The following is a 13,718-nucleotide window of genomic DNA, read 5'->3' as shown; positions in this document are numbered from 1 at the left end:
TCTGAAAATGCAAACATACATCAGAGACATGTGTACCAACAAGATAAAAAAACTTGTGACAAAATGAAACACCTACAGCCGTCGTTAGCATTTTATTTTATTTTGTTGTAACCAGTTTCGGCACTTCAATGCAAGCAAGCATCTTCAGGTTATAAATGATGCGGAACGGAGTGATAATATCCCTATATATATCGCGTCAGTTGCCAGTGTAAGTGCATAGCCGACCGTTGTGGCCGAGCGGTTCTAGGCGCTTCAGTCCGGAACCGCGCTGCTGCTACGGTCGCAGGTTCGAATCCTGCCTCGGGCATGGATGTGTGTGATGTCCTTAGGTTAGTTAGGTTTAAGTAGTTCTAAGTCTAGGGGACTGATGACCTCAGATGTTAAGTCCCATAGTGCTTAGAGCCATTTGAACCATTTTTTTGTAACTGTATACACAGAAAATGTGTCAGCACTCTAACCAACTGCCCACTGACTAGAGAAACATTCAAATGTTTGAATGTTTTCCAGTCAGTTGGCAGTTGATGGTTAGAGTGGTGACATTTTCTGCGTATCCAGCTACGCTACAACTGATGCGATATGCATAGGGATCGTATCAATCAGTTTCGCATCAACTACAACCTGAAGATAGCGCAATGAAGCGCTGAAATTGGCTACAACAAAATAAAATAAAATCATAAGGCGGCTGTAGGTCCCAAAGACCTCCTGCCAAAAGGATGGACATACAAAAACTAGATAAAAAATAGAAAATCGGATATATGATGCCCACGAAATTAAAAAAGAAGGTCCTTTACTTTTTCATCACGCCTTGTGTGCCCTTCCGTACCAACTGGGTACCGCACACTGTTAGTCTTTTTTTTTTTTTTTTGAAAAAGGTATCCGGAAAAATCGGACGTCCATATTTCTAAGTGCCAGATAAACATATTTCTTCTGCATATTCATTCCAATTCAGTTTATAATATTACCAAAAGAATCATTCTTGCGATGACTAAGAATATTTAATGAATGCAATATGACCTTAATTCAGTGCAAGATGACAGCTGCTCTGCTTGTGTAAGAGTATGGGTATTTTGGCGGATTTTGCCATTTTCGACGCTCCCCCGGAACGCAAGCCCCTGTGTGAGCGATGCACTCGAGGCGAGGACGACGACCAGGGGACACGAGGCGCAGGCCGCCTACCTCGCGCGCAACAGCGGGGAGCAACAGGTGTCACACACGTGGCGTGTGGGTGTGGGTGTGGCCGTGCGGGCGGGACACCGGCAGCTGCCGCCGCGGTGCCGGTCACTCTCCTCGAAACTCGACACTCCTGCGCCAGTCACCACAGCTGGGTACACGTGACGTCTGTGTGTGTCAGAGTAAGACGCAGGCCTACTGAACTGTGCTTCCGGCAGAATAGTAATGTCGTTGAGGTAGACGATACATTTTTCACACAATCAGTCCCAAATTTCCACAAAACTACTCGAAAAATTGTTTCATGTTTTCCGTGGGGAAGGAATTTTTGGGTGGTCCCTACGTATCTTAAAATGTAAGGGCCCGATCAAAAAGTTTACATTCGAAGGCCGTACAGTCGTGAATCAGGCGCCGTGACCACTGAGGCAATCGTCCCATCGACGCACCAGGTTTGGTAAAAGACCGCGTCCTGCTGCGTGAAGAAGTGCGTAACTGCCTGCTGTTCCTCCTCGTCCGACAGAAGTCGTCGACCCCTCAAGGCCTGTTTTAAGCGAACAAAGGTGTGATAATCACATGGTGGGACATCAGGACGACAGAGCTCCGGCTGATGTGACCGAGCGGTTCTAGGCGCTTCAGTCTGGAACCGCGCGACCGCTACGGTCGCAGGTTCGAATCCTGCCTCGGGCATGGATTTGTGTGATGTCCTTAGGTTAGTTAGGTTTAAGTAGTTCTAAGTTCTAGGGGACTGATGACCTCAGAAGTTAAGTCCCACAGTGCTCAGAGCCATTTGAACCATTTCGACCACAGAGCAGGTGCTCGACTGTCTCCCATTGGTGATGGCGTTAACTCCTACGTTACGATATTTGCGATTTGGAGAAGTGTGTTATCATTAATCAGTAGTACCTCTTATCGCACCTTTGGACAATAGTGATTTTCGACAGGTGTGCTACCATATACATATTTTTCATTCTCAGAAGCATGTCCACCGGTGTTTCCCCTTCGGCAACCAAAAAAGAATAACAGCACTTTGGTCCTATTGGGACGCATCTGGTAATATCACCACCATAGTTCACGTTTCCGCGTTTACCGCACGCACCTCGGAAAAACAATGCACAACAATCCGTTGAGTACATGTCGTTACTTATATACCCGAATCGGAGTCCAGGTGCATATACGCCGCAGCAACGCCCTGAAACAAACTTTATGATGCCCCTCTTTTATTGGCTTGGTGCGTAAGTAAATATTCTGCATTATTGAGAACGGTCCAGCAACGCTGAGTAACTGTTCAATTCCGCGACGTTGGAAATCACCTGGTTTTGAGGCGAAGACCTCATCGAGCCATGTTCGGAGCGCATTTTCATCCGGAAAGAAAGTTCTTTGAAGATTGTTCGGTAGAGAGCGGAAAAAGTGAAAATCTGTCGGCACGAGATCAGGTGAATGTGGTTGGTGCGAAGGACTTCCCAAACCAGTTAGTGTATAGTGTTTTTGGTCAGTCTAGCAGAATGCAAGCGGGCGTTATTGTGGAGTAGCATCACTTCACGCAGTCTTCCTGGTCGTTGTTCTTGGACTGCGTCTGCAAGACGTCTCAGGTGTTGACAAATGTCACCACTGATGGTTATACCTCGGGGAAGCAATTTGTAGTACACTACACCGTTGCTGTTTCACCAGATGCCTAACATTATCTTTTGTAGATATGGGCAGATCTTTGTATTAAGAGTTGCTGTTTTGTTTGGGCTCACCCATTCCTTTCTCTTCCTTATGTTAGCGTAAGGACACCTTTTCTAGTTCCTGGTCACAACGCAGGATAAGAATGGTCGGTGCTGTTCACGAGTCTACTTATGAGCAGCAAGCAGAGATGGACGTATAGCTACCAGCTGATTTGTGTTATTTTGGCTTAGAGCTTGCGGCACACTTAGGCTACAGCCGATTTTTGAACCTTCCCCACTGCATACGAATGCTTTACGACGGTGGAATGATTACAGTGTATCACAATCACCAGTTCTTGAGAACACTGAAGTGGATTATTGTGGATCAATGCGTTTAAACTATCTTCATCAAACCCCGAAGGTCTTCCTGAACGTGGAGAGTCACTAACGCCTAAACGGTTCTCCTTAAAACGCGAAAACCATTTTCTTGCCGTCCTTTCTCCAATGGCATTATCCCTATATACGACGCAAATGTTTCTAGCTATCTCCACTTCTGTCACCCAAGCAGAAGAATATGTTGGAAATGTCCCGATTCTTCCACTTGGCTCTCCATCTTTTTGCGTCTACAGCTTCATTCACTATATCCGGATGACAAAGAGACAACGCGCAAACTCAAAGAGCAACAGTGAACTACAAGAAAAAAAAATGACGATCCATAAATAAACCCATAGCAACCGGAATACCAACATGCAAAACAAAAACGATACCAACTTATGCATCAACGTAATATAGACACACCTTCGATTTGCCATTTCATACATTTCTCTGATAAAACATTGAAATACCAGTCACATTTTCCATAACTATTAAAACATGTGAACAGAAGAACGAATCAAGCAGGAATCATTCACCCAAGAGCAGCCCCTCAGACAGAAATGCTTGTCAAATTCGCTCTTTTCTGTTCATGGCTTTGTTGCGTGTTAATTCCTAAGGGACCAAACTGCTGAGGTCATCGGTCCCTAGACTTACACAGTACTTAAACTAACTTACGCTAAGGACGACACACACACACACACACACACACACACACACACACACACACACACACACACACACGCCCGAGGGAGGACTCGAACCTCCGGCGGGAAGGGCCGCGCAGTTCGTGACATGGCACCTCTAACCGCGGAGCCACTCCGCGCGGCCATGGCTTTGTTAAACAAGCCGATAAATACATACATACATTAATCCTTGTTCCATAGATCATGAATACATTTCGTAATGACGTGGAACGTGTCACTTTAACAGAAGGTTTCTTTAAACAAAATAATTTTTTTACCGTTACTACTTCATATCTAATAATCCATCTATTGAGTAGAAGGAGATGTCATTCAGAAATTATTTTAATTTGCTTTTAAATGTTGGTTGCCTATCTGTCAGACTTTTAATACTATTTGGCAAATGACCAGAGATTTTTGTGGCAGCATAATTCACTCATTTCTGTGCCAAAGTGAGATTTAATCCAGAACAGTGAACATCATCCTTTCTTCTAGTGTTTTAGCTATGCACTTCGCTGTTATTTTTGAACTGGGATGGGTTATTAATGACAAATTTCATAAGTGACTGTATGTATTGCGAAAGTGTTGTGAATATCCCGAGTTCATTAAATAAATGTCTGCAAGGTGATCTTGGGTGGGCTCCAGCTATTATTGTAACTACACGCTTTTTGTGCAATGAATACTTCCTCTCTTAGTGACGAATTTCCCCAAAATATGATGCCATATAAAAGCAGTGAATGAAAATAGGCACAGTAGGCTAATTTACTGATATGTTTATCACCAAAATTTGCAATAACCATAATAGCATAAGTGGCTGAACCGAACAGTTTCAACAGATCATCGATGTGTCTCCTCCAATTCAGTTTCTCATCGATTCACACACCCAGCAATTTTGAGTATTCTGCCATAGCAACAAACTTCCGTTCATAGTCTATATTTATCAATGGTGTTATGCCATTTACTGTACAGAATTGTATAAACTGTGTTTTCTCAAAATTTAGTGAGAGTCCACTTAATAGTTTTTTGAAAGACATTATTTGCAATTTCCTCTCCTGATTCTTGCTTCTTGGGGGTGACTGTTATACTTGTATTATCAGCAAAAAGAACTAACTTTGCATCTTCATGAATATTGTGGGGCAAGTAGTTAATATATATTAAGAACATTAACGGGCCCAAGACTGAACCGTGTGGAACACCATTCTTGATACCTCCCCTGTTAGAGGACTCTGCTGGTTTTTGCAGACTATCTCTACTGTTAACTTCAACCTTCTGCAGCCTTCCAGTTAAGTATAAATTAAACCATTTGTGCACTGTCCCACTCATACCACAATTCTTAAGCTTATCTAGAAGAATTTCATGATGTACCAACGAAGTTGGCAGTTTAACCTCACTCTTGAAGCAGACACTGTTCGTGTCATGAACTATTTTCACATTAGTGGGAAATTAAATCAAAGCGATACCTGCAATGATCTTGGCACTGTGTATAGGAAGAAAAAGAAAACAAGAGTCTGGCCCAGGGAATGGTTTAAACTGGGACAGAAAAAGTACTAAAGGAAATATTACACTCAAACTCTGTTAATTACATTAATTATCTGAGTGGACCGTCAAGCTATTAATAAGTGAGTTATTTCGCTCTCACATTGAAAAAGGAGACACTATTAAGCGAAATTTATTCACTTCTACTTAGTCCTCTTTAATGACAGCTCATTAAAATATTACAAGATGGTAACATTATTTATTTATTTCATTGCACTCCCACTTGTATGTTGAATGTGGAATATTGATTTTCTCCTTAACCTCTTCCTGCGTAATTTAAGGCTGGGAAAGAAGCACCGCCTCTGCCATTTCAGCAGGTGACAAATGCTATTTTGTTTTCATCTTTTCTCGCAGTTTCCATACAATTAATCAGAATTATTGTCAAACACTAATCAAAATTTCTCTCAGACATGTCAACGCGCTCTATGCTTGACAAATATTTGACAAACCTAGTAAAGTTAGCCAAACTATTTGAACGTGTACGGACTGCTTAAGAGGACGTTTGAGATAATGGCTGACGGCAGTATCTGTTCCAACAGAAGTCGTAAGGCATTGTATGAGAACCGAACGGTATTCACTTGTTTCTTAACGCTACCAACCGTAGCTTTCAAGAGTGCCTTCATTGAACATTTCAATTAATTACAACCATTTCAAATTTAATGACATGAAGCATTTCTGTGATAATTAACTTTACATATTTCGTTCGCTAGCTAAGGCTGCCTACGGTGGCTGCTCCGGACGAGTTCTCACAGTCCTCCAGAGACCATAGCACTTATATAGACGCAGTTACTCCCGACAATTTGTATTTTGTATTTCCTCATCTTTCGTCTTCACCTTTGTTACCTGGTGATAGGTTGAGCAGCTGGAGGTTTTGACGCCGTCACATTAACTACGTAAAAAGAGCTGTCGTCCTGTTAATAATTCTAACGCTCAGTAAATCTGCTTAATACTCCAGAGAAGATCTACAACTTGTCTTTATCAACTTGTAGTAGAATGTAGTATTTTCAAAATTTCAGTTCCTTTGACACTTAAAACTTACCAATGGTCAGCTACTTTTAAGCTATTTTCCGCTAGTTTTCTCTCCTTTCTTTTAGAATAGCCGCTTATCACAGTTTAGTAGCCTTCAACACACTGGAAGCAAAGTACAGGAACGAGTTTCGATGGTGAAGACTCTCATCGTCGGGCTGTTATCTTAACGTTGCTGTACATGTGTGGAATACTGCCGAGCAATGAGGACTGAATACGACAAAAGCAGCGCGCTTCGACAGAAATTATATTAATATAGCAACCGATATTTCATAGTACGCAAAAAAAATTTCTTTACCAGTTACTGTTTCGTACTCTCTTCCAACTGCAGCAAAAATATCAGCAACGTCATCCATGAAAATTTGTTAAAGTGTGATTCTAATTTTCCGCGTAGTACCGGCTGTTCCTTCCAAAAATTTAACACTTCCGCCCAAAGCAGAATCCGATATGAGTAATGGGAAACGAAATAAAGATGAAGGAGTGACCAGCTAACTGCGTGGCAAGTCACTATTTTACTAAGATTCTGTTTGAATGGTTCACCTTCACCTTCCCCGGCCTCGGAAGAGGCTCAACAGCTAGTAGTCTCTGCCAGCCACTGTACACGGCATAGAGGAGGGTTCTTCAACCAGATATTACTGACCACGCTCGTTGCGAGCGAATGAAATATGGCTGTCGATATCCCTCGCTATATTCTCTAATCTATCTTATTTTTCTTATTTTCATTCTCTCTTCGCGAAATATACGATGGAGACAGCAGAATTATCGCACGATCTTCCTCGAGAGCTGATTTTCTACAACATTCCAAAAAAGGTTTCAAGCGAACCCTGCTTATTTTCTTCGAAGGATCCGCATTTATGTCTCCTAGTAATCTCCGTTACATTTCCTTACGGTCTGTATTGCCTTGTTACTGCTCTAGCATCGCAACTGTGAACTCGTGCATTGTTTGCTGTCAGTGCTCCAGGATTACTGCTGCTCTAGCATCGCATCTGTGAACTCGTGCATTGTTTGCTGTCTGTGCTCCAGGATTACTAACGACCCTTACAGCTGCACTGCAGTTTTTCAGATTCATCCCGATAAACGACTCCCTGCCATTAGTGTTTCCAACTACCGATTTTAAATGTTGAATCCATCTCATAATGCTTAGCAATATTACCTTCAGCTATTTAAAAGCTTGCCTTTTCCTTTTCTTTATTAAAACAAAAAGTACTGAACGTGCATAATTCAGTATCACTTATTTGTGAATTTTTCCAGCAGTCTTGTGGTGACCGGATCATCATCATCATCATCATCATCATCAGGTGTGACAGTATTTAAATGCAGAATTAGCTATATCAGATGTTTGTTTTCTTTGATTCAAAGACGGGACTAATTCATTCTAACGGTATTTATTGATTTATGAGAGAGAATAAAAGGTTACGTTCCGTTTGCCGACATCAAAATAGGAATTCAGAAAGATTTTTCGCCAGAATACGACAGTGGAAACTTGTGTGGTATATGCGTTGCCTTTTTACCAGCTGCCAAAAAAAAAAGAGTTGCATAGTGCATCGCGTATGGAACGTGGAGTCCAGGCCAGTATTTAGCTTATTAGATGTAGCGTACCTCCTAAAATCCATATCCGGGCTGTCCAGCTCACAGCCCTCGTCGTTAATCAGCGAGGCGGATTAAATTTGGGGCAGGCACGCCTCCCCGCACCCCAGAAGCGGCGCGTTAACGCGCTCTGCTATCACGCCGGCCTTCCTATATCGGTCATGAACTATAGTAGCCTAATCATATTAAAAAAACTGTCAATGAATGTGACGTGACTGAGTTAACATGAGGTATAACAGTAGAATTACAAACAGAAAATTTTAAGCTGGTGGAATACGTAATGGGAAGAAAACGGTAACTGTACCAAGAGAAAGTATGCTGTAGGTATTATCGCCTCAGAGATAGAATACGATTGACTCTAATCTGCTTAAGAAGAAATTCTAAGTAATATCTCACTTGTATTTTGTTATATTTTGGATAGGACCGTAGGAACTGCTATGCTACATTAAATAATTTCTATCTGAAGAAGAAGTCATTTCATTAAGTAATTTACCTGTCGAGTACAGCACGTATTTCTCATGCATTCTGTAGACGCTAACGTTAATTTTATCATCATAAATTAAAATATTTTCCTAAAATAGTTTTGTCTTCTGTTACCAAGAGTCAGGAGAAAGTAAGTACCTGTTATGTTGAGTAAGTGAATGGTAGGTCAAGATTAAAACATTGATTTATCTGAGTTCCAAACTCTTTTTTCTCGTGTTCAACTGTCAAATAACTGTCCCGACGAACAAATAAATCTGCGTGTCCTATCTGCCTGTATGAATGAGACGCCACCCATTTTTCTTGCATCAAGAAACTATTTGCCCACTGTATAATTCTTAAAAAGCTGTAATTCAAAAATTGACTTATCAGTGTTGTTACGTACTTCGGGACACTACAACGCACCACAAGACGTAGTTTGCCACTGGCGAAGTTTTTCCCAGCACAACGAACACTGCCTAAGTGTTGCGACGCCTACTGTTTACCGCCTTCTTGCCTTATTCCTGTTATATACTTGATAGCGGTCTTGCTTGAGAGTTTCCCTCACTTTCCTTTTAAAGCACCCTCGTGAAGAGCATATGCCGTGCCCGCAAGTGCGCTCGCTTTTTACTCTGCCGTCAACAAATGTGTTACTGCTCTCCAGTGTGTGTGTGTGTGTGTGTGTGTGTGTGTGTGTGTGTGTAGAGGCTGCCCGGATGTGCGACGTCGACTGACACGGAGGCTGCGCTTTAAATAACTCCCACTATAAATTGCGACGGCGGTAGAAATGAATGGAAAGGAAAAGCAAACAGATGGCTCGATCTTGTTGGGTAACGAATACGCTTGTTACCCACACAAAAGACTCAAGTACATTTGCAGTATCTGCCTACAACTGTTGTCCCACGAAAATAGGAAGCAGCATCGTGGTAAGCGGCAGCGCATACAGGCGAGAACTACCTACTACAATCAGTTTCACGTTTTACTCACACAAATTGTGAAGTAGAGTAACCGCTAGAAAACTCAGTGGAAGTAGATTTTATTGAAAACGACCAATTAAGAACAGGGTACTAGAGGAAATTTGACCACCTTTCGTCGAAAAAAACCAAGCGTATAAGCCGTCAACATTGGTTTTGTGGGCATCAAGAGACGAGTCTTTAGAATCGTGTAACTGAAATGCCAATACAGGCAGACAAGTGACTTACAACGTCAACAGAACAAAGTTTTTATTTTCTTTTTACTTTCACCCATCATTCAGCAGTGTTTCAGAAACGACAGCATATCTCCCCCCCCCCTCCCCCTCCCCTCTCCTTGACTGAATAATTATGGTCCCGATTTTGGCTATTATGCAATTCTCAAGTAATAACCACTACTGAAGAGCCTCAATGCATATTCACTCCTATTACGAGGACGGCGTTTACACATTTCATGTCGTATGCATTATGGAGCTAAAGTTGTCAAATTTCACACAAGGTACACGTATAGCGGTGTTGACATTTTCTTATGTAAATGATGAAACTTAAGAGAATGAATAGTCTTGACACACTTTCTAGTGAAATATTACTAGATAAATAGGTGAAATCACGATAGTAAAGAAATATATGTAATAATAACAAAGTTAGTCGAAGGTCAGATTGGCAGAGGGAGAAGAGGTTGCTTGGAGTACTGGATGATACGCCGGCAGACTGAGCAAAAGACAGTACTGAACAGAGGACACTGCAGATGGTTCAGAAAAAATGATGTACCAAACAAGAATGAACGTGCAAGATATAGTACGTTAATAGTGCTAGGGTTAACGATTCACTGTGATATTGCATTTCAGGAATAGATTGGAAAATTATTGGGCTAGTAATTATATTAAGCTTATGGAGAAGCGAGCAAGACTAGAAAGGAGCAGTGAATAAGAATAGCGAGACTAACGTCAAACCAGTGTCAAAGTGTGAAAAGTAGTATAGCATTTTCTGTTTCATATCCTACGTAGTTCACAATCTTCAGCACTGGGGTTGAAAGAAAATGCAGACTAATGCAAGAAGAAGTAGCTTTCTTCCATTTTCTTATAACATTAGTTTTTAGCTAAGGAAGAGGGCTGAAAGTTTAAGTGTGACGGAAATGTTCAGAATCTAGTATGAATATTTTTTAAAATTATATTAAATGAAAAGTTTATAATATGTTGGATCTATTACATAAAAAACTGACTAGCACTGAGCAGGCGGATAACTCTCGGTCGGAGACGTGCACATTTTATTAACCTGGCAATATAGAGACTGTAGAAGCAACAAAATAAGCAGACCATATGATAAAATTAATGAATAAATTTACTCCAGTAATGACGGAATTTGCGAAGGACGAAACAGATTCATACATAATCAAGCGGCGAAATAGTGCCAAGAGAGATAAGAAAATGCGCAGTGTATACAACATGTATTGAAAGGTCCGTGTATCTCACATGTGAGTCACAGTTTTATCAGTTCGGTTTTACGATAGTTCTAATTATAATTGGTGTTTTTCTTTAGGTCAACAGTTTGTTACCTGTCATGATATTAATCGTGAGTAACAAGTCATACTGACGCACCCGGTGCCGTTTTCAACTGAAATATATCGTCACAGCTGTGGTTTCTCCTCATACAAAGATATTTATACATTTGTTGGTTGAACTGTGGAAATAATGGTGAGCAGACTTTGGATTAGCATCTGCCACGACGTGGCCTTGAGCACGAGGGCAGTGCCATCTGAGAATACCAGCACAGAGAGGCCTGCCCACACCTAACAGAAAGCTAGAAAGCTTTTTCTTAAATCTGAAAAGTGAAATGCGACTCCACAACCAGGAGAAGAACCTTTTGTTCGTACTCCACTGTAGGATTACAGAAACAAAATTACTGACTTTGTTCTTTTAATTTTGATCGTATTACATTAAGAGGAAATCCATCTCTATGAAAAGTCAAACACTTCATATTCAGCCCCGAGGAAGCAGTAACGCCGGTCATCTTATCGCACGAGCTAAACTACGGAAATAGAGGCAAGTCGACATGTAACACAACATGAGAATGTGAAGGGCACTGGAAGCTCATATTATCATGAATTTTAGTTCGGTAAATAAAGTTGCGCCTAGATGAGTTGCCAGAGCCAGTCAAGAATAGAGCGAAAAGGAAAAGCAGACTGACACTGGCATACATCGAAGTCTTTAGACATGAATGAAACTAACCGATAGTTTCGTTTACCTGTATCGAACTTGAGTAAGAAACAAACCAAAATATACCACGAAAACTTACTACTACAAAAAAAAGTGAAAAACCCGCGGACAGATAAGAAAAGAGAATTTACATTGCATGACGACTCGGCTGCAGCCGTGATCGGATGAGGTGCGGCAGAGTATTATTCGGATGGGGGTGGTGAGGACGGGGTGTTGTGCAAGTGATGCTCATTTGACATAAATCCTGTTGCAGCCAATGTCAGGCCAGTACATTATGTAATTCATAGCAGAATTTAGTTGCCTAGTGTGTCAGTTCCTTCTCTTTCTACAATTAGTACGTTAATTTGTGTTACGAGACATACTAGATACTTTCTGTCTGACACGTTTTAAGAGTTATATACCGAAAAATACGCACGTTTTACAATACAAATGTTGCACTGAATTTGTTTGGCGTATTACCTTATAAATGACCTCATCGACTCTAAACGCTAATTGCTGAGAACGGAAAATTACATGATGAACTCTAGAAGTGTTGTCCGATTTCAAAATAGTGAATGAGACCATCAAAATAAACAATTGCAATAAAGCGTGTTGATGTGCCACGGTGTTTATAGCCACCAAATTCCAGAACCAGCTCACACAAAAAATGAGAAATCCACTGAATAAAAACATCAATTTATTGTATTCCGTAAAGTGTGTACGTCAGAGCGACACTGTTGTGGATGAGCACGCCAGGGCCGGGAGGCACTTGTCGGTGCGCACCGCGCAAGGTGGATGAACCACGGCAGGAGGGGACGGCTGTGAAGGGCACAGGTGGCACGCAGGGAGGCTCGGCAGCTGCTGCCACTTACTTGAGGTAGTAGACCTGGCCCTCGGGCGTGCGCGCCTGCTCCCAGCCCGGCGGCAGCGGGCCCAACTCGTCCACGGGCGTCATGTCGTAGCTGCGCTGCTTCAGGTGCTGGTGTTGTTGCTGCTGCTGTTGCTGGGCCGAGGCGTACGTCTGCTGCAGCGACGCGGGCGAGCTGTGCGCACGCGGGTGGTTCACTTGCAGGCCTCCGGCCGCCCCCGAGGCGCCGTTGCCTCCGCCGCTGCCGCCGCTCGTGGGGCCGGCGGCCACCGACGCCGTCCCGAATGCAGAGTCCGCGGAATTGTCGCGACTGTGTGAGATGGACGACACTGAGGGCGACTTCGAGCCCGTGGAAGGGGGTGTGAAAAACGAATCTGGCAGCTTGCGCATACGCAGCGGCACCTGCAGCGGTCGCTTCTTGTCCGGTCGGAGCACGCTGTCGAAAAGGGCTTGCAAGTCGGAGTCCGAGTCTTGGTCTATCCGCACTACCAAATTGCTTTTATGTTGGTCCACGTCCTGATTAATGTTCTGAGCCATTTTCGGCTACCCGTCGAAAGCCAAGTTACGGATAGGAGCCGCTACGGGAGCGGAGGCGAGAGTCGCGACAAAAGCAATTAAAAAAAAAAAATCGAACCCCCACCGCCCCTGCTCCCGAACACATACACACCACACCACACCGTAGCACTGCGCTCGGCCGACTGTCGGCGGGCGAGCAGCAAGGCGCGCAGGAATGCCAGCCAGCCTTCCTTCCCGCTACCGTCTGCCTCCGCCGCCGGAGGAATGTAGTTCGCCGCTGGTGGCGCCGCTCCGCGGCGGCCGGGCGAACTGCGCCGCCCGCGCACCCGCGCCAGCGCCCTCTCTGGTTAGCTGTCTCCGTTGACGACGCCTGCTTACGTAGGACTGGTAGCAGAAGACGTACTGAGGCCGCGTAAGCCATGCGAAATATCAAATCAGCTTGCGAAGCATTGCTCAGACCACGGAAGTTTCCTCACCAGTATACCTTTGCTTTTAACATTATTATGTTTGTTTCTGCACCAGCTTCATTATTTCCCTTAATCATGTATACTTTTAAGAGCCACACTGCTATTTTACGGACGTGTAAAAGTTACACAGATAATGAGCTACGTTTATACCCATGTCGACGCTTTGTGTACTTTCTTTTAGAGACACGGACAGCTGTATACTACGATAAGAAAACGATTTCGCAT

The 13,718-nt window shown here is 43.0% G+C and overlaps 1 protein-coding gene across 3 annotated transcripts in view; it reads right to left on the bottom strand.

Moving 5' to 3' along the window:
• LOC126249560 (transcriptional coactivator YAP1) overlaps nt 1-13,189 on the bottom strand; it is a 364,909-nt gene extending 351,720 nt beyond the window's left edge. The window contains exon 1 of one of the 3 annotated variants that reach the window (XM_049951227.1): nt 12,515-13,189. In XM_049951227.1, the coding sequence (XP_049807184.1) occupies nt 12,515-13,047 (533 nt within the window). In that variant the 5' untranslated portion in view covers nt 13,048-13,189. The remainder of the gene's footprint in view (nt 1-12,514) is intronic. The other 2 variants (XM_049951240.1, XM_049951234.1) reach the window with 2 other exon arrangements.
• Between the last annotated feature and the right edge of the window lie 529 nt (nt 13,190-13,718).

This window comes from Schistocerca nitens, chromosome 1, assembly GCF_023898315.1.
Source record: "Schistocerca nitens isolate TAMUIC-IGC-003100 chromosome 1, iqSchNite1.1, whole genome shotgun sequence".
Lineage (NCBI taxonomy): Eukaryota > Metazoa > Arthropoda > Insecta > Orthoptera > Acrididae > Schistocerca > Schistocerca nitens.
This window is presented reverse-complemented; position numbering and strand designations above follow the sequence as displayed.